The 22212-nt window shown below is 33.3% G+C and overlaps 1 protein-coding gene across 4 annotated transcripts; it reads left to right on the top strand.

The window, feature by feature from the left end:
* The first annotated feature begins 764 nt into the window (after positions 1 to 764).
* Positions 765 to 13759, top strand: LOC117914020. 4 transcript variants are annotated; one of them, XM_034829174.1, is made up of 5 exons: positions 765 to 984; positions 1063 to 1183; positions 1414 to 1662; positions 13041 to 13179; positions 13320 to 13759. In XM_034829174.1, the coding sequence occupies exons 1-5, from the start codon at positions 905 to 907 to the stop codon at positions 13439 to 13441; spliced, it is 711 nt and encodes a 236-aa protein (XP_034685065.1). In that variant the 5' UTR covers positions 765 to 904; the 3' UTR covers positions 13442 to 13759. The 4 variants fall into 4 exon arrangements, with proteins under 4 accessions (XP_034685065.1, XP_034685066.1, XP_034685067.1 ...); XM_034829175.1 differs by having other exon boundaries at positions 766 to 984; positions 1417 to 1662; XM_034829176.1 differs by having other exon boundaries at positions 770 to 984; positions 1414 to 1666; positions 13063 to 13179.
* Positions 13760 to 22212: the final 8453 nt, after the last annotated feature.

Below are 22212 nucleotides of genomic sequence, written 5' to 3'. Positions count from 1 at the left end.
AGTTATATCATTAAATCCTTTTATTAAATATAATTTATTTAATAACTTAAATTAAGTAATTAAATTACTTGTATTAAATTGATTTACCAAATATTCATTTTATAAAAAAAATATCCATCTTATATCTTTAAAAATTTTTAAAGTTATTATTTTTTCTTTATAAGTCTTTAAAAATTCTCTTATATTAAATAAAAGTTATTATTATTTATAAAAGAATAAAAAATGAAAAATATATCTTAACGGAGACTTAATTAAGCAATCAGGCAATCACCCTCTTAGTTAACACTAATCAAAGCAAAATTGGTTGGCATTGAATGCATAGGAGCTTAGTTGTTGTCTATGACAGAAGATGCTTGGAATTGATTACCCGTAAACCAAAGGGAATCCTCAAACATTTGGGAATTCTTTGGATGAAGAAACGTTAATTTCTTTTTACATAATCGGCATGGCATGCGTTCTGATGACCACACAAGTTTACATTAAATATAAGAATATCTCTAAGGAAATGATTTTCATTTGTGCCATCAAATAGGCCTCTGGCTCACTTTTTGTAGCGTAATTGTTGAAGGACATCAATATTATGTTAGGGTTTGAGAGATTTCCACCACAATATTTTGACTCTATTAAATATTAGATTTTAAAATTAAATAAAGCTTTTATGGACTCAAAACATGGTCCAAGGTACAAAATGGGGATGATTTATCCTTTTTAATCAAATAACACCTTTTAAAACTAAAATTTTATTAAAATATTAATGAAAATGTGAAACCTTTTTTTTTCCTTTGATTCCAAATTTTGAATGCCGGGAAAGTTTCAGTTTTGGCGGCAAAAGTGAGGGGCATGACGTCATCGGTTGCGAACTTGATAATTCAAAACCTGAAGAAGGGAAGTGTGAAGCAGAGAAATGAAGTCGAAGAATCCTTCGATTAGGGAATGGGACCAGCGCTCTTTGTCCTCGACATTTCTTCAAAGGTCTTCTAGTAGGTAAATGTCCCAATTGCTGTTTTTTTTTCTTTTCTTTTCTTCCATTGATGCTTCTGCTTATCAACCTCTTCTTTTCAGTTCCAAGGATTCTGATCAAGGTATGCCTGTTAAATCTCCTACCAAGGACTCGCACGTTTCGCTTTCTGACTTCCTGGACCGACGGTTGCACACAACTTCCGTGCTCCCGAAAACCGTTCAGGTATGTTGGGTTTACCCTCTGTTTGTTTGTTAGAATTTGAATAGAAAAACAAAAATTGTGTTTCTGGAAGAAAAACTCTGATGACTTTTGGGAATTTTGTTCCCTTTTTCTTATGTCTTTTTCTGCAGCCAACCGTTGTTTTATTAGTTCTTTCTAGGGTTTTAGGAGGGGCTTTACTTCTCTCCTAATTGTTGTCAATTAATTCTTTCCTGGATACATAACATTATTAGCAGGGGAAGCAGAAACCATTCTCGTCGCCATTAGGCTGCAGCAATGAATGTGGGTCTATTCATGGACACATTGGGGTCAAGAAAAGGGGAGAAGATAAAGCAAATTATGCTATTGATATACAGGTTTTTAAACAGCTCAAGCATTCTAGAAAAGAAAAAGAAGATTTTATTGGTTCGTGTGGCGTTGATGATATTGGAAGTTTTCACACAAATACTGTGCCAGAATCGAGAAAGAGGAAAGACCCATCTGTAGGTTTGTCAATCCTTTCTCAATTTTTGCGTGCTGTTCTTTCACTTAAATTTTGCTTCCAGTTGTTATTTTTCGCTATATTATTGGTCTCTTTGTTTAATTTATGTGCCACATCGTGGCAACCCATTCATTTTTTTGTTAATCTATCTTTTAAAGAAGTATTTGTTGCACTGTTGAGCTCTACAAGAGTAGACTTTTGGGCACTCCTATAATTTTCAGGTGATGGTTGCCAATACAATGCAGAATATTGCATTCTCTCATGGTTCTCAACATGACTTTTGACAAAAGGCCAGATTGGATTGTTTCCCAAAATACTTCATTTTTTTAGTAAAGTTTTACTAAGGATTGATTCTTAAAGTGTTTTCTATTTGTGCTATGAAGTGTGAAAAAGAATAAAACCCATAGTGATATATGATTTATGAAGCATATTAGAAATCATAGTGAACAAATGATTCACGGAGGATATGCCTTAGAAAACTAAATGGAAAATTGAGTGCAAGTTCTTTGTTCTTGATTTGCAGTAGCTAGAAAGGAGTAAATTGGTAATTCAATTTTTATTAAATTTCAAGGTTTCAAACTTAATTTTCTTATACCTTAATTATAAATCAACTAAATCAATTTGGTGGTAATAAAAAAACAATAAATATAAAGAAAATCAGCAATCACAAATTGAGGCATTGGTATAAATGGAAACCACATATGGATTCCCCCTTGAAACCTCCATAGATGTAAAACCAATGGGCTATTGGATTGTGGATTAAATTCAATAATTGTGAAAAAGGAGTATATGATTTACCTAATTTAGGTGCTACCAACTCTTAAGAAACTTATAGTGACCAACACTTGTACTTCACTTCCTTGCTATAACCCTCCTTTGTGCTTCTTAGTAGATCACTTGAACTTCATACCAAGGCTATGTAGATTGAAGTATTAACTCTTGCATTTCTATCAGAAAGAACTTTGAAGTGCCTTCTTGTAAGCGTTTTGAGAATGTCGATCTTAAGGCAGAGTGATTAGTGATAGTAGATCATTTTTTTTCCAAGGCTTTTTTCATCACTTTTACAATATTAATCATAGGTATTTTTAGGAAGAACTAGGTTTTAGGTGGAGTTGTAGTACAATAACAGCTTGTCACTTGAAGCATAGTTAAATAAGAAAGTACTTATGAATCACAATTTGTAAGGAGAAACAATAAGGAGAAAAAAAATTCCAAAATTTTATCTCTTTTTTTTTAAATAAAAATGACAAAGGTAAGTGTGTTGTTAATAGGGAAAATAGAAATCAAAGTATGCAAAATATCTAAGCAAACATAGACAAAATGATCAATCACATACAAGGTAAAAATCAAATGATCTGAATAGAGTAATCAACCATCTAAGTATCTCAAGATATCCACCAAAGTATCCTTTAGGCTAAACAAAATGTCCCTATTATCTAAAATTATATTCCAAAATTCTCTTCATCACTAATACTCCCCAGTTATAACAAAGGAAAAAAATGCTTACACATAATAAATTAAGAAAACTCTCCCATTTTCTAGAAATAATAAGATTCTCTCCCTTTAGAATATGAATTAACAAAGATATTCAATATGGTCAAGCTAGCACAGAGGGTAGATGATAATTAACATGTACAAGAAAGGATGTAGAATGATCATTAGATCGAATTCATATGAAGAGGGTTTTTTTTGGCTTATCTCTATTTATGGTTCCAATAATTTGAATCTTAGGAATGATTTTTGGATGGATCTGTAAGGCCTTTTTTGCTTAACTTTTTCGAAATAGTTTTTATGCGTGTATGTTCATGTGTTAGAGGTAGGGGGAAGGGGATTTAATGTCATAAGTAGAATACATTGAGCATGAGGGATTTTAATTGGTTCGCAAGAGAAAGTGAATTAGTCGACCCTCCTCTTAGAAATGTGTCTTTCACATGGTCAAACATGCAAAAATCCCTAGTTTACAAGAAGTTGGGTAGATTTCCATATTCAAATAAGTGGAAGCAAAGGTTCCCTTAAAGCCTCCAAGAAGTGCTTTCTAGATTGACCTCCGATTATTGTTTGATTATTCTAGATACCAATCTATTCAAGCGGGTCCAACTCTGTTTAGGTTTGAAGACATATGGTTGCTACATCCAAGTTTCAAGGAAAGATTTAATTTATGATGGAATGCTAAGTGGAAGGTTGGAAAGGTCACAAATTCATGAAGAAGTTATAGTTTTTCATATCAAAGTTGAAAGAATGGAATAAGGTGTCTTTTAGAGATTTAGAGAAGAAAAAAAAAGCATTCTTATTGACATCGTAGGCATTGATACTAGTAAGCAGGTAGGGAATCGGACTTTTGGGCTTTCAAGAATGAGCGCCTTAAAGAAGGGGGAATTGAAGGAAATATTGTTAAAGGAAGAGGTGCATTAGAGGTAAAAAGTATTTCCATAGGTTGGCTAATGGTAGTCAAAATAGGAAATTCATAAAGTCCTTGTTATTTGAAGAGAGGGTAATTCTAGATAACATTGAACACATCTTGGAGGGGATAGTGCTTTTCTTTTGGAAAGTAATACTTCAAGCCCCATGACAATCTTGGAGGTTAGAAGGATTGGATTAGTCTCCCATTTCAACAAAGAAGGTTGCATGGTTGGGTTGCCTCTTTTCAAAAAAGGAGGTTTACATTATTGTGTTTCAATTGGCTAAGGAAAAGGCACTTGAGCCTGATGGATTTGCCATCACAATGTTTTAAGAGTGTTGAGATGTATTCAAGGAGGATATTTTAAGAGTTCTACAATAATGGGGTAATAAAACAAAGCATTGATTCGACCTTTATTGCCCTTATGCCCAAAAAGAGTTGAACCAATAAAATCTCAAATTTTAGACCTATTAGCTTGGTCATTAGTCTTTACAAGATCATAGCAAAAGTCTTACTAGAGCATATCTATAAAGTTCTCCAATGATACCATCTACATTTTCTAAGGAATTTTTGTTCAAAGGAGGTAGTTTTTGGACACAATTTTGATTAGCAATTGTAAACTGCAGAGAAAGAAAATGAATTTCTGTATCTTTTATTCATAACATAAACATCTCTTTTTACTTATCAAAAAAAAAACATAAACATCTCTATTTATACATGCTATGCTAGTCTATCTAAGGTAAGTCTCCTATATTTACATCCTATAATCAAGCCTATAATCAATACATAAATAAGGTAAGTCAACTAATTGATTCTGATTCTGTAACACTCCCCCTCAAGCTGGAGCATAAATGTTAATCATGCCCAGCTTGTTACAAAAATATTCAACCCAAGTTCCATTTAATGCCTTTGTGAAAATATCTCCCAATTGTTCTCCAGTTTTCACATAACCTGTGGAAATCAGATTTTCTTGAATCTTTTAACCAATAAAGTGACAATCTACTTCAATATGTTTAGTTCTCTCATGATATACTGGATTTGAGGCGATATGAATAGTTGCTTGGTTGTCACACCAAAGTTTTGCTGGCATAGGAGTCTTTATTCCAATCTCAGTTAGAAGATGATACAACCACATAATTTCACACGTGGCTTGTGCCATGGCTCTGTATTCTGATTCTGCACTAGATCGAGATACCATATTCTGCTTCTTGCTCTTCTAAGATACAAGATTCCCACCAACAAAGACACAAAAGCTCGTAGTGGATCGTCTATTAGCTTTGGATCCAGCCCAGTCGGCATTTGTAAAACACTCAATTTGAGCATGTCCATGATTGCTGTACAATATGCCCAGACCAGGAGCTCTTTCCAAATAACACAAAATCTGTTCCAAGGCTGCCCAATGCTTCACTGTAGGTGCAGACATAAACTGACTGACAATACTGATTGCGTAAGCAATGTCTGGGTGAGTCACTGTAAGGTAATTCAATTTCCTAACCAATCTTTTGCATCTTTCTGGATTATCAAAGGGATCATCATCATCTTTCGTCAAATGTACATTAGGGATCATCGGTGTGCTACATGGCTTGGCTTCCATCTTTCTAGTTTCTGCAAGTAAGTCAAGAACATATTTCCTCTGTGACAAGAAGATTCCTCTTTTGCTTCTTGATACTTCTACTCCCAAGAAATATTTTAGCTCGCCCAAGTCCTTTGTGTGAAACTTGGAATGCATAAACAATTTGAGAGAAGAAATTCCTGGACAATCATTTCCTGTAATGACAATGTCATCAACATAAACAACGAGAAGAATAATACCATTTGCTGATTGTCTATAGAAGACTGAATGATCAACTTTGCTTTTGTTCATCCCAAACTCTTGAATCACCTCACTAAACTTGCCAAACCAAGCTTGGAGACTCTACTCTAATCCATAGAGAGATTTTCTGAGATGACACACTTTCCCCTCCCCTTGAGCAACAACCCCGGGCGGTTGCTCCATATATACTTCTTCTTGGAGATCTCCGTGAAGGAATGCATTTTTGATATCCAGCTAGTGCAGGGGCCAGTGCTGAGTAGCAACAATTGATATAATCAGGCGGACTAAAGCAAGTTTGGCTACTGGAGAGAAAGTATTAGAATAGTCCACCCCATAAGTTTGAGCATAGCCTTTAGCTACAAGTCTGGCTTTCAGTCGTGCCACTAAGCCATCAGGATTAACTTTTATTGCAAAGACCCATTTACATCCTACAACATTCTTTCCTATTGGTAAATCAACTAGATTCCATGTGTGATTGACTTCTAGAGCTTGTATCTCCTCAAGCATTGCATTATGCTATCCAGGGTGATTCAGGGCTTCCTTGACAGTTTTGGGAATATAGACAGAATCTAAAGAGGCAACAAAAGCACTCGAGGAAGGAGACAAGTGATCATAATAAATGAAATTAGCAATGGAATAAACTAATTTGCACTGATGTTTACCCTTACGAAGACCAATAGGAAGGTCAAGGTCACTGGGAGGATCAGATAACGGAGAAGTTGGTGCAAGACATGTATCTTTTGTCTCATGACGCCTAGAGTATTCTTGAACAATTGGTGGCTTAGCTAGAGTAGGCAGTAAGTCAACAACAGCGTGTGGTTGCTCAAAAGAATCAGTGGGAGTACTTGGGATGGTTACTTGATATATGAGCCAATTTTCACCCTCCCCCTCACTTTCTGAATTTGGGGGTGAAGAATAAAAAGGTGTATCTTCTGAAAATACCACATTAGTCAATACCACATACTTGTTGAGATCAGGAGAAAATCATCGATAACTTTTCTGAAGACGAGAATACCCTAAGAACACACACTTCAGGGCTTTGGGATCTAGTTTAGTCACAAATGGCCTTACATCTCGAACATAGCAAGTGCTTCCAAAAATTCGTGGTTCAATTGGAAATAGACTTTTTTGGAAACAATATACTGTATGGGATTTTATCATTGAGTTCCGTAGATGGCATGCGATTAATCAGAAAGCAAGCAATAGAAATCGCATCAGCCCAAAACTGTTTAGGAACCTTCATCTAGAACAAGAGTGCTCGGGTTGTTTCTAGTAAATGTCTATTCTTCCTCTCAACAACTCCATTTTGAGAAGGAGTGTCCACACATGAGGACTGATGAAGAATCCTGTGTTGAGTCATGTAAGTTTGAAATGAGTTAGACATATATTCTTTGCCATTATCACTTCTCAATGTTTGTACAGAGACATTAAACTGTGTTTTAATCTCAACACAAAATGCACAAAAATGAGAGAAAACTTTAGAACGATTCTTCATAAAATAAATTCAAGTCGTTCGAGAAAAATCATCCACAAATGTAACAAAATATCAAAATCCAGTTTTAGAAGTAACAGGACAAGGTCCCCAAACATTAGAGTGTACTAACTCAAAAATAGATTCAGCCCTCTTATTAACTCTTGGGCTTAACGAACTACGGTGATGCTTTACAAAATGACATGATTCACAATTAAACGAAGGTAAACTATGAAACTGAGGACATAACTTCTTTAACACTGGTAAAAAGGGATGTCCCAAACAACAGTGAGCTTCAACTAAAGAAGTGATGCTAGAACAAGCAATCGACCGAGGTGCCCACTCATCAAGAATGTAAAGACCATCAGATACACATCCTTTACCAATAATCTGCTTTGTCATAAGATCTTGAAAAAGGCTATGGTCAGGAAAGAATGAGATACAACAGTTCAGATCTTTGATAAGTTTACTGATAGATATCAAGTTAAAGGCAAGCTTAGGTAAACTTAGAATAGATGACAAAGTGATAGAGGATGTTGGTTTGACAGTCTTAGAACCCACAACATTAGCGGTTGACCCATCAGCAATGGTAACAAGAGAAGGGGCTAAATGTGATCGAAAACTAGAGAATGTTTTAAGATTACCTATCATGTGATCAGTGGCACCTGAATCAATTACCCATTTGTTTGAGGAGGAGATAAGACATGTTTTATCTATCTCAGCAAGAGTAGTAATTGGAGTAGAAATCTTCAATGATTCTTGATACTGAGAGAATCTTGCAAACTCATCGGTTGAGATCATGACCGTCTTATCAGAAGAACTTGAAGAAATACTAAAGGCAGTGGCAACATTAGCAATCTGATTTCTTTGATTACGATTTTGTAATTTCTTGTAGTATTTCTTGGTATGGCTCGACTCATGATAGTAGTAGCAAACAATGTTGCTTGAATCATTGTTATAGCTATCAGAAGTCTTGCTTCCTCCCCTGTTGTTTGATTTCATCCCAGTATCATTGCTTCCTCCTTTGGCAACAAGAACATTATTAGTCTGTTGGATAGATGAGGTACCTTCAGTACGCAAAATTCTACTAAACACTTCTTGAAGTGAACCAATCTCAGAACTGGAAAGAATTTGAGATTTAGCAATCTCAAATTCAGATGGAAGGCCAGCTAAAAAACTCATTACTGCCATTTTTTCTCTCTGAGTTTGTTGCACCTTAATATCAGGATTGAAAGGTAAAAGTACATTTAACTCCTCATAAGTCTTCTTAAAATCCATAAAATAAGTTGTGAGAGATTTGGCCTTCTTTTCAGCAAGATAGAAGGCTTTGCACACATCATACATTCGGGATAGATTCCCTTTGCCAGAATATAAGAACTCCAGATAATCCATTAATTCTTTAACAAACTCACAATGATTAAGTAGTCTAACAATTTCACTATAAATAGAATTCCTTATTTATAGGAATAAACGTGCATCATCCCTTATCCAAGTCTTTCTAGTTTCATCATCAGGGGTTTCCATGGTCAGGTGGTCATCTTTTTCAACACTACGCAAATAAACTCTAATTGTTTTGCTCCATTCCAAATAATTAGTGCCATTTAATTTATGATTAGTTATTTTGGACAGTGTTGGAACTATTTAAGTTATAGAAGCTTTGTTGTCAGTCATTTTAAGTGATATTCAATCACCACAATAAATATAATTCCAGCAGCTAACCAAAAACAACTGATACCTAAAATGAATTTCCACAAGGAATCAGAAACAAATCAAAGAGATAGAACCTGCTAAGGAGATGTTCCTCTCAACAGTTGATCGAATGTCGGAGTGCCACTTGAGAATGGCCGAAAAGAGATGGGAAACGTCAGAAAGTCAGATCGGTGAAGAAACGGGTTGCCTCACGCGCTCCCACGTGCTAGCGCGTGAAGGTTGCTCCCGAAGCTTTGATTGGCACGTGAGACTCATGCGCAGCTCGTCTGGCCATCGAACTTTGTGTACTAGCTGAAAACAAGAATGCACTCCTCCCTGGGTCAGCGGTGATGCAATCTAGACTCAAAAAACGTAACAGGTTACTGTTCCAGACTGTTAGGAACAAAACCCAAAACCCAGAAAATTCCCTTGAGCCAAACGTGGCTCTGATACCAAGTAAACTGTAAAGAAAGAAAATGAATTTTTGTATCTTTTATTCATAACATAAACATCTCTATTTATACATGCTATGCTAGTCTGTCTAAGTCTCCTATATTTACATCCTATAATCAAGCCTATAATCAATACATAAATAAGCTAAGTCAACTAATTGATTCTGATTCTGTAACAACAATGAATTGGTGGATGAGAGAACGAGATCAACAGAAGTAGTAGTCTTCAAAATTGATTTAAAAAAGGCCTATGACTATGTGGATTGAAGGTGTTTAAACCATGTGCTAGAGAGAATGGTTTAGTTCAAGATGGAGGTCTTTATCCTTAGCAAGTTTTGTGGTCTTGGTGAATGGTAATGCTAAAAGATGGGTAAGCCAACTAAAAGTTTAAGACAAGGAGATTTGCTTTCCTCTTTCCTTTTCACCATTGCAGTTGATGTTTTAAGTTAAATATTGTTGAGATTGGAGGAGAGACGGATATATCGAAGAAATATCGATGAATATTTTGGAAAAAAATTTCGGTATGCCAAAATTTGATCAAAACTCATGGAAATGTAAGAAAAACCTCATAGCAATGTAATTAGAAATATAATAGACAATTTAAAGTTGTTTTGTTGAAGAATTTGATATATGTATGATATAATTTGTGATATTAAATGTAATTATATCATGTCGATCGATAAGAAATGTGAATTTTGTAATTGTACACTCATTATGAAGCTTCATGAAAGACTTGATTTCATTAAATATCAATAATTTGTACATATTACATTGCAATGACCCTTTAGTTTTATGAAAATCTACTAATTCATTCAAGATTTAAAAAATGTACTAATTAATTCAAATGTACTAATTAATTACGATTGAAAATATAAAAAAAATGAAAAAATTGGGAAGCTACTAATATTGTTAATTAAGTTAATAAATTAACTAAACTAAATTAATTCTATGAAAATCTACTAATTCATTCAAGATTTAAAAAATGTACTAATTAATTCAAATGTACTAATTAATTACAAATGAAAATATAAAAAAAAAATTGAAAAAATTGGGAAGCTACTAATATTGTTAATTAAGTTTATAAATTAACCAAACTAAATTAATTCTAAGAAAATCTACTAATTCATTCAAGATTTAAAAAATGTACTAATTAATTAGGAAAAATGTACTAATTTAGATCAATACGGGGAAGCTGGGAGCCGTTGGATCAATAATAGGTGCAAGGCACCAATTTTTTCAAAAAATGGGCGAAAAATCGTTGAAATAAACCGAAACAAAAGGAAATTTCTTCGAAATTTTCCAACTGGAGGCAATATTTCTCTTTTTATCGAAATTTCTCTGAAATTTGGCAAAATTTACGGATATTTCTTCCGTCGACATTTTGCCCCCCTTTTTCGTTTCGTCGACCCTCGAAACAGGAAATTTCGGCCAAAAAAACCGAAATTTTCATCATTGGTTTTTAGTAGGCAAGAATAGGATTAAAGTGTCTCATTTACAATTTGTAGATAATAACATTTTTTTTCTCAAGGGCTTCTACAAAAGATTTGTAAAGCTCAAGCTAATTTTACTTGTTTTAAGGCACTTATCAAGGCTTAAGATCAATTTAGGTAAGAACACTCCTTGGTATCAATACAAGTTAAGATCTAATCTCTGGGTTGGCTTCTATACTTGAATGTTGTCTCAAATTGACCTTTATCTTACCTAGGCCTTTTGTTAAGGGGGAACTTGAAGGCAAATGTCTTTTGGGGTCCAATGACTTATGGAGTTTCAAGGAGATTGAATGGTTGGAAAAAAATTGTCATTAGAGGGTAGAATTACTCTAATTCTCTAATTTCCTAGCTATTTCTTTTCTTTTTTCAAAATTCCAACATTAATAACATCAAAGATTAATAAATTGTAATAGATTTTCTTTGATCAAGGGTCGAGGGTAAAAAGAATCATCTTATCAGTTGAGAAATAGTTTGTAGGCTTAAGGAGTTTAGAGGTTTGGGGTTTAGAAAGATATCTTTGAATAATCATGCTCTTTTAAGGAAATGGCTTTTGAGGTTTCTTAACAAAATTTTGCCCTTCACATTAGGTTATTTTGAGCATTAATGGGATGCACCTAGTGGATGAGATGCTAATATTCTTATTAGATGGTAACATCGATGCCCTTAGAAGGCAATTGCATAGGTTTTCCATTTTTTTTATCTATTCACATTCAATTTGTGGTAGGTGGCAAGGTGAGAATTTGTTTTTGGGAAGATTTATGGTGAGGGAATTAACCTTTGTGCTTACAATTTCCAAGCCTTTATAGAGTTATCATTAAAAATCTTTTCATTTCAACTATCTTTGGCAATGCCTCTTCTTTTCCTTGGGACCTTAATTTCCATTGTAACCTTAATGATTAGGAGATTGAGGATCTTGAAAGGCTCATATTATCTCTCCCTTGTGTGGATTTGTCTCCATTCATCCTGGATGCGAGAGTTTGGTCATTGTCCTCTTCAAGCTCATTCTCAACAAAATCTTTCTACTTGGACTTGTCTAATACATTTGATCCAATTCCTTTCTATCTAGTTGAATTTTTTTGAAAATCTAAAGTCCCAACTAAGGTTAAAGTCTTTGCTTGGCTTGTGGCACACAAGGAGGTAAATAGCAATGGCATGCTGCAATTGAAAAGAGGTAAATAGAAATGACGTGCTACAGTTGAAAGGAGGTAAATAACTTGAAACTTACTTACCTGTGCCTTCATTTAAAAGTCTTCAACATGATTTTAAGGTTGGTATGTCTTATTGTAATTAGGTAGTTTTGGATTATTGTATTTTTGAAGCAAAATTACCAACATAATTTTAAGGTTGGTATGTCTCATTATATTAACTATGAGTATTCATGTAGTAGACCCCTAATTATTTGGGTTAAGCCTTTGTTGAGTTGAGTTGTATTGACTTGTACAAACGAAGCAATAACTGAAAATTCTAACAAAGTCTTTTGAATGGATTTCATTGAGTTGTTTGGAAAAGAGGAAGTTGATAAAATCATATTACAAACTAGCTGCCTATATTTTGGTATCTTTAGCGACTTCATTGAATAAAGTGAGAAATTCCTCTTATGAATGTTTATTCAAGGAATTGAAGATGTCTTCATGGCCTGTCTATATTGCATGATACAAGGGATATGTATATCTTACATTTGGTTATTACAAACTTGAATGCATTAAAACTAGGGATGCCAAATCTTATGAAGTGATTGATTCCTAATTTCATTTATACTGTTGAATCCTAAGCAAATCTCTCTATTTTGAAACACCTACTGAGTTCTAGTCTCATTACAAATTTGAAGTGCTCTGTTCTTTCATCTTTTATGTACATTCCCTTTGATCTTGTACTCTTCATTTTTTATATTCATTTGTTTCCCAAATTACTGGATGATAAGTTGGTAAACTGTTCAATGTTGATGATGTGTTTGAGCTTTGAATGCAAAATTTAGAACATGAAGAATCATGTACCTAATTATGTACTATTAAAAGGCAGCCCAAAAAAATATAGAAGCTATTCAGTTTTGAACTCTATATTTCTAGGGACTAATTTTGCATGGATTAGAAGGTGGCATTTCTAGGAAGCATTTGGTAGTTCTTGGAGGTGATCTAAAACCCAAGCAAACAGGAAGGCTGGAGAATTTTATTTGTAACAAGAAACCAAGACCTCTATTTAATCACTGTAAGTATGCCATCTCACATGTAGGTAGCAGTTAAAAGCTATTCTTCCATCAGCTCTGGTTTCTAAGTTCTTTATCTCTCCATTTTCTTCATCTTAAACCAATATAAAGAGGAAATTGAGATTCTTGGTTGTGTTCACAGATGCAAATGGAAGTGGCTGGTGGGACTGCAACATGGAAGGTGTTGATGGCGATGAAGTAGGCTGCAATCAAGCATGGGAAGGAGTGGGCTCTACTACACTGGGAGGTCTGGAGTGGCATTGATTTGTGTTATCTTTGCAATTTAGAGGGTTAGCTTTTTTCTTTTCCTTTCTTATGTTCTCATGGTGGTATAAGTTAAGCCTGTGAATTATGTGAAAGGAGAAAAAAAAAACCAAACCTAAAAGTAACCAGGTATATGGTTGATGACAATTATGTTTTGGTGGAAGTTAAAGAATGTAACCGTGCAAGAGTTGGAAGCCACTTGCCATCCATCTTATTCCTATACATAAACTGAACTTTTTGTCATAATGTTTCTTTTGGTTTAATTTTCAATAATGTATCGGCCTGTTTAATATAATCATGAACACCGGTTTACTTTTTTTGTTTTTTTTTTGGAATAAAGAAATGCAAATGTTTGGAGTGATATGATACTAAATTGCATAGTACAGAGGCAGAAACACAGTCAAGAGAAAGTTTCTAGCCATGCAAATAGATAATTATGCAATTGTCAAGGTTTTATACAGGGCAAATTCAGTCTTATGTTGCCTTATGTATCTCATAATTTTGTGGGGTTGGCTGGTTGTTGTCTTCTAACAAGAGATTTTCACCAGAACAAAGTACAAAATTCCATATGCTCTATTGTCAGCTCAGAGTTTATTCCTCATGCCATGATGGGGATTCTTTGGGCATGTTTATATCTAACCTTACAGATGACTAATTTCTATTGAGTATTGACTGTTAGAGGGAAAATGTTTAATTCTTCAAATTCCCATTTTGATATATTCAGAAGGCATGCACCATGTGAACGTTTGCAAACTCAGGAAATTCATGCTGCATGTACTTGTAGGGAAGTTGTGCAGATAATGTAGCATCCTTTGTGATAGAATTGGGTTTTTTGCTTGGTCTATTTCAGATACTCTTTCCTGGTTGGAACAAGTTAAAATACTGTAGGTGAAAACAAGCTTCTTGGCTATCTGACTGCAATGAAATAGAGCCTTGTCTTTACCTCCAAAATGGTGTTTTTCAGCTATGTTGTAATAGGAGTTTTAACTTCTTTTGAAATTGAGTGAAGTTACCACAATAGAAGATGCGAAGTGTCATAATAATGTTGAATTCTTCGTTCTAGAAGGGATTTTTTTTTTTTAATTATTATATATGGTATTCTAAAGCCTATTTTGAGCATCTCTTCCACAAAAGGGTTTCAGCCTCAACTTTCTAGAAAGAGTTCTAGGTTTAGAATCTCTTTGGCTATATTTGGTTGCAGGGAAATTTGAAGGACATGCAATGAGAAAGAAAATGAGGAAAATAGAAGAAAAGATAAAGTAAAAGAAAATAAAAAAAATAGATTTAAATTTAATAAATTATTTTTATATATTATTTCAAAATCGTTTCACTTATTTTAACTTTTTGATATAAAAATATATAAATTTCTATTTCATTTTAATTACATTTGATTTTTTTTTTTTTTTTTTTTCATTTTGCAATTAGACATGAGAAAATATTGTTTTTTAGTCAATACTATGGACAGTAAACCCAGTCAAAACTATAAGGTTCACATATTATGACTCTCCTTTTGATTTAGTTTTTTAATTGGTAAGTTGTCCTAGTCGGTAGAAGTTGAATTTGTCCCACATCGCCAAGTTATTGGGCTGTTATGAAGTTTATATGTGGATTGGATACCCTCTCCTTTTGAGCTAGCTTTTGGGATGAGTTCAACTCATCTAAGTCCATTAATCTAACTATTATGGTGTTAGAAGTTGAATTATTGGGCTGTTATAATGTTTATATGTGGATTGGACAATATGGCTACTCTCGAAGAGGTCAAACCTAAGGATTTTGGTGATTGAGTGGTGGAAAAAAAAGAGGAAGAAGAATCCAAGATGGATTCCTGGTTGTTTATTTTCTTTGCTTTTAATATTTTTTAATTATCGTTCTTTGTCCTGGATGATGATGGAAAAACTTTTTTTTTTTCTTGTTATTTTATTGGTGACGACTCTTCTTTGTATAATTTTGTTTTAGCAAAGGAGTTTTCACAGCTTGAAGGAAATGGAGGGGCATGACATTGACATTATGTACTTTTTTAAAGGTTGGCGGTGGGTGGCCTACAGAAATGTCTTCGGTCTCTGATTGGCTTACTTACAAAGCAAATCCGTCCTCCTTCCTTGCGCTCCCATGCCCTTTCAAAAAACTAAAGATCTAACAATATATTTATCTCTATAAGTGACAGAATGAAAAAGAAAGGACAAAAAAAAAAAAAACCAGGAATGAGTGGAGCACCTTTGACCGAATGGATGAGATGGAAGGAAAGTGCATACCACCGTCCATTCCCTTTCTTCCTTTTCTACGATACTATTTTCCATTGAACAGTATTATTGTTTCAAAATGTGGGATTTTGTAGTGACTTTGGAAGTGTTGCTTTAGACGAGCTTTTCCTACAGGCTCCTTAGAAAATGGTGGACATAATGAAAATGACCAGAGACTTGACTGTTTCCAACAAGGATGGAGATATTTTGTTAATATTTCAGGCATGAAAATTCAAGTATCTCAAAGCCCATGAGGATTCTTCGCACTTTCAAGTCCTTTGAAAGACAGAAATAAAGCTAAGAATTATAGGGGATGGATGATTCATCCATACTATCACGCCCCAAAACTTACTCCATGGGCATGACAATTATTTCACATCTCAAACTCGAAGGCTCAAAGTGAAAACAACATAAACATTCATCTTGTAACTGAAAATTACCAGTTATCAAATTTCTGTTTAGAGTAGTAAAATAAATAAATTCTATAATCCTCAATTCTCAATTTTAGAAACTAATATATCTACCCAAATGTTATTGTCCAAATAACTCCAAACTCAAATAATCCAAACTCAAATTAAATTTTAACATCTAAACAATGTCTAAAATAAAGTTGGAACCAAAATCTTAACAAATAAAAATTTCACAGTCTAGTCATCACTCCTCGCCTGAACTGAGAGTACTTGAAAAATTATCAACGAAGGGGCATGAACTTAAAGCTCAATGAGGAACATTAATGCAGTTTCATAGGTCAAACATTTTCAATTACAATTATAAACCAGAGATACAACATATAATTATTTTCATAAAAACTTTTGAGTTCAAAATGCTAATACAATCAAACTTTTCAATGAGACTTCTCATATCCATCCCAAAACAATTTCTTATTAAAATCAAATCAAATACATTCAAAATATTTTTACTCTGTGTTTTCATTTAGATTTAGAACCCTTTTTTGAAATGCTTTTTGCTACTTTTTTTTGTATAGGATTACATATGAATATATACAAAATAATTGTATAAAAATAGCCTAAGAAATAATGCCTACGATCATGCTATCAAAGATAAATAAGATAAGTGAAGAATGCTAAGAAAGGAAAAAATCCTTGGAGATTCTATGTACAACTATACAATTATTACAACTCATATGGGTTGGAAAAATAGTCAACACAATTAGCTAGAATTTCCAACTGACAAATTTTCCAACATTCCCCCTCAAGCTGAGGAATAAATATTTCTCATTCTCAGCTTGCTTAAGATAGTTTGAAACTGCCGAGTAGGAAGCCCCTTTGTTAGAATATCAACTAGCTGCCCTTTTGTAGGAATATAAGGAGTGCAAATTAGCCCATTTTCAAGTTTCTATTTTATAAAATGTCGGTCCACTTCCATGTGCTTAGTTCAATCATGTTGCACTAGATTGTATGCAATGTTGATGGCTGACTTGTTATCATAGTAGAGTTTCATAGGTTCTTTCCATTTGATTCCAAGGTCACTTAGTATTATCTTGATCCAAAGAAGCTCACAGATTACATGTGCCATAGCCCTAAATTCCGCTTTTGCACTAGACCTTGCTACCACCGATTGCTTCTTACTTCTCTAAGTCACTAAGTTTCCTCCTAAAAATCTGCAATACCCTAATGTTGATCTTTGGTCTATTATTAACCCAGCCTAATCAACATTCGTGTATGCTTCTAGGATCAAACTCTCTCTCTTTTTAAAATGAATGCCTTGGCTAGGTGAAGACTTTAGGTACTTTTAGCACTCTAAATACTGCTTCCATGTTCACTTCTCTAGGATCATGCATAAATTGACTTACCACACTCACTACATAGGTTGTGTCAGGCCTTGTGTGAGCTAAGTATATCAATTTCCCCACTAGGCGTTGATATCTTTCTTTATTCACTGGAGTCCTTCTTTTTCCTTCATTTAGCTTATGAGATTTTTCTATTGGGGTCTCTGTCGGTCGACAACCACTCATTCATGTCTCCTTTAGTAGATCTAGAATGTATTTCTGTTGTGAGATTATGATTCCTTCAATGGAGTGTGCAACTTCAATCCCTAGGAAGTATTTGACCTTCCCTAGGTCTTTGATTTCAAATTCCTTAGCTAGTTGCCTTTTTAGTTTCTCAATTTCTATAGGGTCATTTCCTGTTAAGACTATGTCATCAACATATACAATAAGGGCTATTACCTTGTTCATTTCTGTCTGTTTGAAGAATAAGGTATGATCCCCTTGACTTTGGTTCTATCCCATACTCTTCATTGTCTTTGTAAATCTTCCAAACCAGGCTCTAAGTGACTGTTTAAGTCCATAAAGAGCCTTCTTGAGCTTGCATACTTTGCCTTGTTCAAATTTTTCTTCCAACCCCAATGGCACTTCCATACAAAACTTCATCTTCTAAGTCTCCATGTAAAAAGACATTCTTGACATCTAGTTGCTGCAATGGCCAATCAAGATTAGTAGCAAAGAACAATAAAATCAGAATAGTGTTCCTCTTTGCCATAGGTGCAAAGGTTTCATGGTAATCAATTCCATGAGTTTGAGTGTACCCCTTTGCCACTAGTCTTGCTTTGTATCTTTCTAGTGTGCCATTAGCCCTAAACTTTGTGGTAAACACCCATTTGCAACCCACCTTCCTTTTTTCCTATGGGAAGATCAACAACCTCCCATGTGTTATTTTTTATTAGTGCACTCATTTCTTTCATCATTGTTTTCCTCCGATTGTCATTTCTAAGTGCCTCTTGGACAATTTTTGGTGTCTCTATGGAATTTAGTTTTGAGACAAAGGCCACCACCCTCAAATAGAGCACCCCTCATTAATGATGGAAATGGCCAAAACTATTCATTTATAAAGTGAAATGGATGATCCATTAATAACATTACAATATCGCTCATAATGGATGACTTAGAAGATGATCCAATTCTCTCCCTTAAAACCATAAAAAGACGCAAAGCTACTCATCGAAGGGAAAATGAACACATAATTCTATTTTTAAGTTCTCTAATAATGAAACATGGCTGACTTGATCGTTGAAGTGGGTTTAGTCTAACTAGCCCGCTCTTCACCTTAACCATTGTCTTTGTAGGTCTATGCTTAAGATCAATTGAGGATGACTTTGGGTGAACGTAGGATGAAGGAGATTGGTGTTACCCATAGAAACGAAAGAAAAGCCACTTATTAGCCATGGTCTAGACTCAGATGGATAGGAAGTGTTCACAAGATGATTCTCTATAGGTATTAAGGATACAAGAGTGTATGGGAGAAGTTGAGATAAGAATCTATCAAGAATGAGAGGAAATGTTATGATACATAGACTGTTAGGACATTGAGTCTTGTGTAATTATTGACAATTTTGTTTTAATTAATGTTTGACCATAAAAGTCTTTTTAGATAATGACTTGCTTTCCATTGAAAATCAAAAGTAGTTGTTTGTTTAACCAAGAAGTCATGGGTACATCTACAAATATTTAACTCATGACATAAAAGGTTTCTTTGAGGTATAAAAAAATTTGGTATCATTTTTTAACTTAAAATGTTTTAAAATGATTTTTCAAAAAGAAGGGGACACTCAAACAATTAATCCCACTCAAGTGGTTAATCTTGCTCAAGTGGTCAACTCGCTCAAGCAGCATGGAACGCTCAAGCGGTCATGTTAGTCTTGTCGTGTTTAGAAAAGTATTTTGTATGAATTTCACTCAAACTCTAATTTGGAAACTTAAGATACCAAGACTCTCTTGTCTTGTGCTTATATATATACATCTTTAATAACCCTTTGAAGGTTAGAGATTCGGGTTAAGAGATTAGAGATCGTAGAGATCTAAGAGTTTAGAGAGCTCTTATTCTATAGAGGGACTCTTTGAGAGAAAGCTTTATTGTCACACCATTTCCGATCTCTCATTCAAGGATTTGGATCTTTGAATTGTTGGTTAAAAACCTAAATTCCTTTGGTCCTAAGGAGTAACAAGGAGTTGCTGCATCATGGACGTGGATTAATTTGTAGGTACTAGAGAATAAGTCTTTAGGGTAAAGTAGTAAGGTAACTCTATGTAACTTGATTTTGAATAGTGGATTTAAATTGGTAGGTTTTAGGCCTCGTGATTTTTTATCTCTATAAGTTTGTGGGGGTTTTCCACATAAAAAAATCTTGTGTCTCATTGTCTATTTATTCCTATTTGATATAATGTTTGAAGTACCTAGATTAGGTTAATTTGATTAATCCTAATATATTGCAGGGCTTTCCTAAAAAGTGCATATCTAGTTATTCTCGCTTATTCCTGCTTATTTTCTAGTTGATGACTTTGAATATCTTGGTTTGATTGTTTAATTGGTTATGAAGTTTTTTTATTTGTTACCTTGGTGGTTGTGATGGTCATACCCATAACTAATTATTGATTAATTTGTTGAGATTATTGTTGAGTTTGTTAGGTTGGTTATTATGATAATTAGTATTATTATCCCTAACATTTCTCAACATATATAGTTAATTTTTGGATATCAATTAACCATAAAAATCAGTTTTTTATTTGTTTAAACATATTGTTATAAATAATTTATTTAAAATTTTTTGAATCACCCATTCACCTTCTCTAGGTGTTCTCTATTAGACTTTCGATTATTATTCGAGTGGTATTTGAGTAATATTAATTTTTTAATCGGTATTAGAGTAGGATAAAAAATCGATTCTTTATCTTATTGATTAAAAATTCCATTTTTATTGTCTATATTGCTTAAAAATCAAATTTTTATTAATCATATATGATAAAAAAAAACAAAATTTTATTGATCCTATAAATCTGATACAAAACAATAAAAAAGTGGTGCTCCTTTGAATAGTCTATCATATTTTGATGGAAATAACTATTCCCATTGACAAGTACAAATGATGTTTTTTCTCAAAATGCAAGGTGAAAGGGTGTGAAACTCAATTGAATATGGTTGGGAACCACTATTCATCCTTGATGCTTAAGGAAGATCAATAAGAGAACTTAAACTTAAATATGAATGAGACAAAGTCGATAATGAAGATAGTGAAGTTAATGCTAGGGCTTTATTTAGTATTTTTAATGGAGTCTGTTCAGATGAGTTTGTAGGATAGCAAATTGTAAACGTGCAAAGAAAACATGAAATATTCATCAAGTCACTCATGAAGGTATGCCTATCGTAAAGATTTCTAAATTGCAAATGTTTGCTACTAAGTTTGAGAATATTAGGATGTATGAAAATCAAACTTTTTTTTCTTTTATTCTAAATTAAGTGATATTGTAAATTCTTCATTCAACCTTGGAGAACCTATTCATGATTCTAAGGTAGTTAGGAAAATGTCGAGATATCTTCCAAAGAGATTTAGACCTAAAGTAATTGTCATAGAAAAGAGTAAGAAGATCAATTTTATAAGAGTTGATGAATTTATAGGCTCCATTCAAACGTGTAAGATGATCCTACCTATTTCTCGTTTCCTTCTTGAACAAAGCTTTACATTTTCAATTTCCTTCAATTTTTAAAATGCATGTATTTTTGCTTACAAATGAATACCCAATTGAAAAAAATAGAAGAAGAATGAGTTAAAACTAAGAATAATGAAAGGAGTTTGAAGAAAGCATACCACATGGGAGAGTTGTGATGGAATCTTGTGTTTGTTGCCAGCATGTGGAGAATGATAGATGTTGCACGATTGTTACGGACTTTTTATTTTTGATTTTTCACTTTTGGAGATAGATACCATCGTGTTTGGACTTGTTTGGATACATATTCTTCTCTATGTAGGATTCCAATGTGCCTCAATGCGCTATGTGCTGCAATCTGTACTTTAATAAAAGAATGTTGTTTACTTTACTACTGGTTTCCACTTCGTTTTTCTTTTTCCTTTTTTTAAATTATATATGGTTTTAAATAGCTTAATGTTACCAATATAACCTCTCCCAATTATCTATTTCAAATAAGTTTTTATTTTGGATTAATTTCATTCATTCCTCCTAATATTTTAGAAAGATACACTTGATTTTCACTAATTTAAAATTTTATCAAATATTTATATTATTTTAAGTGAGATGGATGATGAGTAAAAATAGTATCCGAGAAAGAATGTTTTTTAGAGTACTTTTACTCAGAAGTATTTGTAATGAAAGTGTTTCCTTTTAAAATTATTTTTACGAGAATTACTTATAAATATTTCTCCAAAATACGCTATTTTTCATAATTTTAAAAGTATTTTCAAAATTTTGTAAAACATATAATATTTTTTCAAAAATATTTTTTTTAAATTAAAAACGTTTTTTAGAATTATTGTTAAACGGGGTCAAAATTTCATACTAATAGAAATTAGGTGTATTTAGCCAAAATCTTATAAGAGATGAATGAAGTTAATTTTTTATTTTTAAAAAATTAATAAAAGCTTATTTAAAGATTAAAACCTAAATCCACAATTCAAAATGGAAACATTGATGTTACAAAGTTTATAAATTTAAATCAAGAAAGCTAGTAAGAGATAGAATATTAAAAGAAAAAAAAAGAATTTTTAATTTCTTGAAAAATT

Source organism: Vitis riparia, chromosome 5 (genome assembly GCF_004353265.1).
Source record: "Vitis riparia cultivar Riparia Gloire de Montpellier isolate 1030 chromosome 5, EGFV_Vit.rip_1.0, whole genome shotgun sequence".
Taxonomy (NCBI): domain Eukaryota; kingdom Viridiplantae; phylum Streptophyta; class Magnoliopsida; order Vitales; family Vitaceae; genus Vitis; species Vitis riparia.
Note: the sequence above shows the minus strand (reverse complement) of the source record. Positions and strands in the feature narration are given on the sequence as shown.

What these genes read in the sequence shown, in the direction of transcription:
- LOC117914020 (XM_034829174.1), top strand. Translation starts at nt 905, where the DNA reads ATGAAGTCGAAGAATCCTTCGATTAGGGAATGGGACCAGCGCTCTTTG. An exon ending in CTTCAAAGGTCTTCTAGTAG is followed by an intron (nt 985 to 1,062) that starts GTAAATGTCCCA and finishes TCTTCTTTTCAG; the next exon opens with TTCCAAGGATTCTGATCAAG. An exon ending in GAAAGAGGAAAGACCCATCT is followed by an intron (nt 1,663 to 13,040) that starts GTAGGTTTGTCA and finishes CTATATTTCTAG; the next exon opens with GGACTAATTTTGCATGGATT.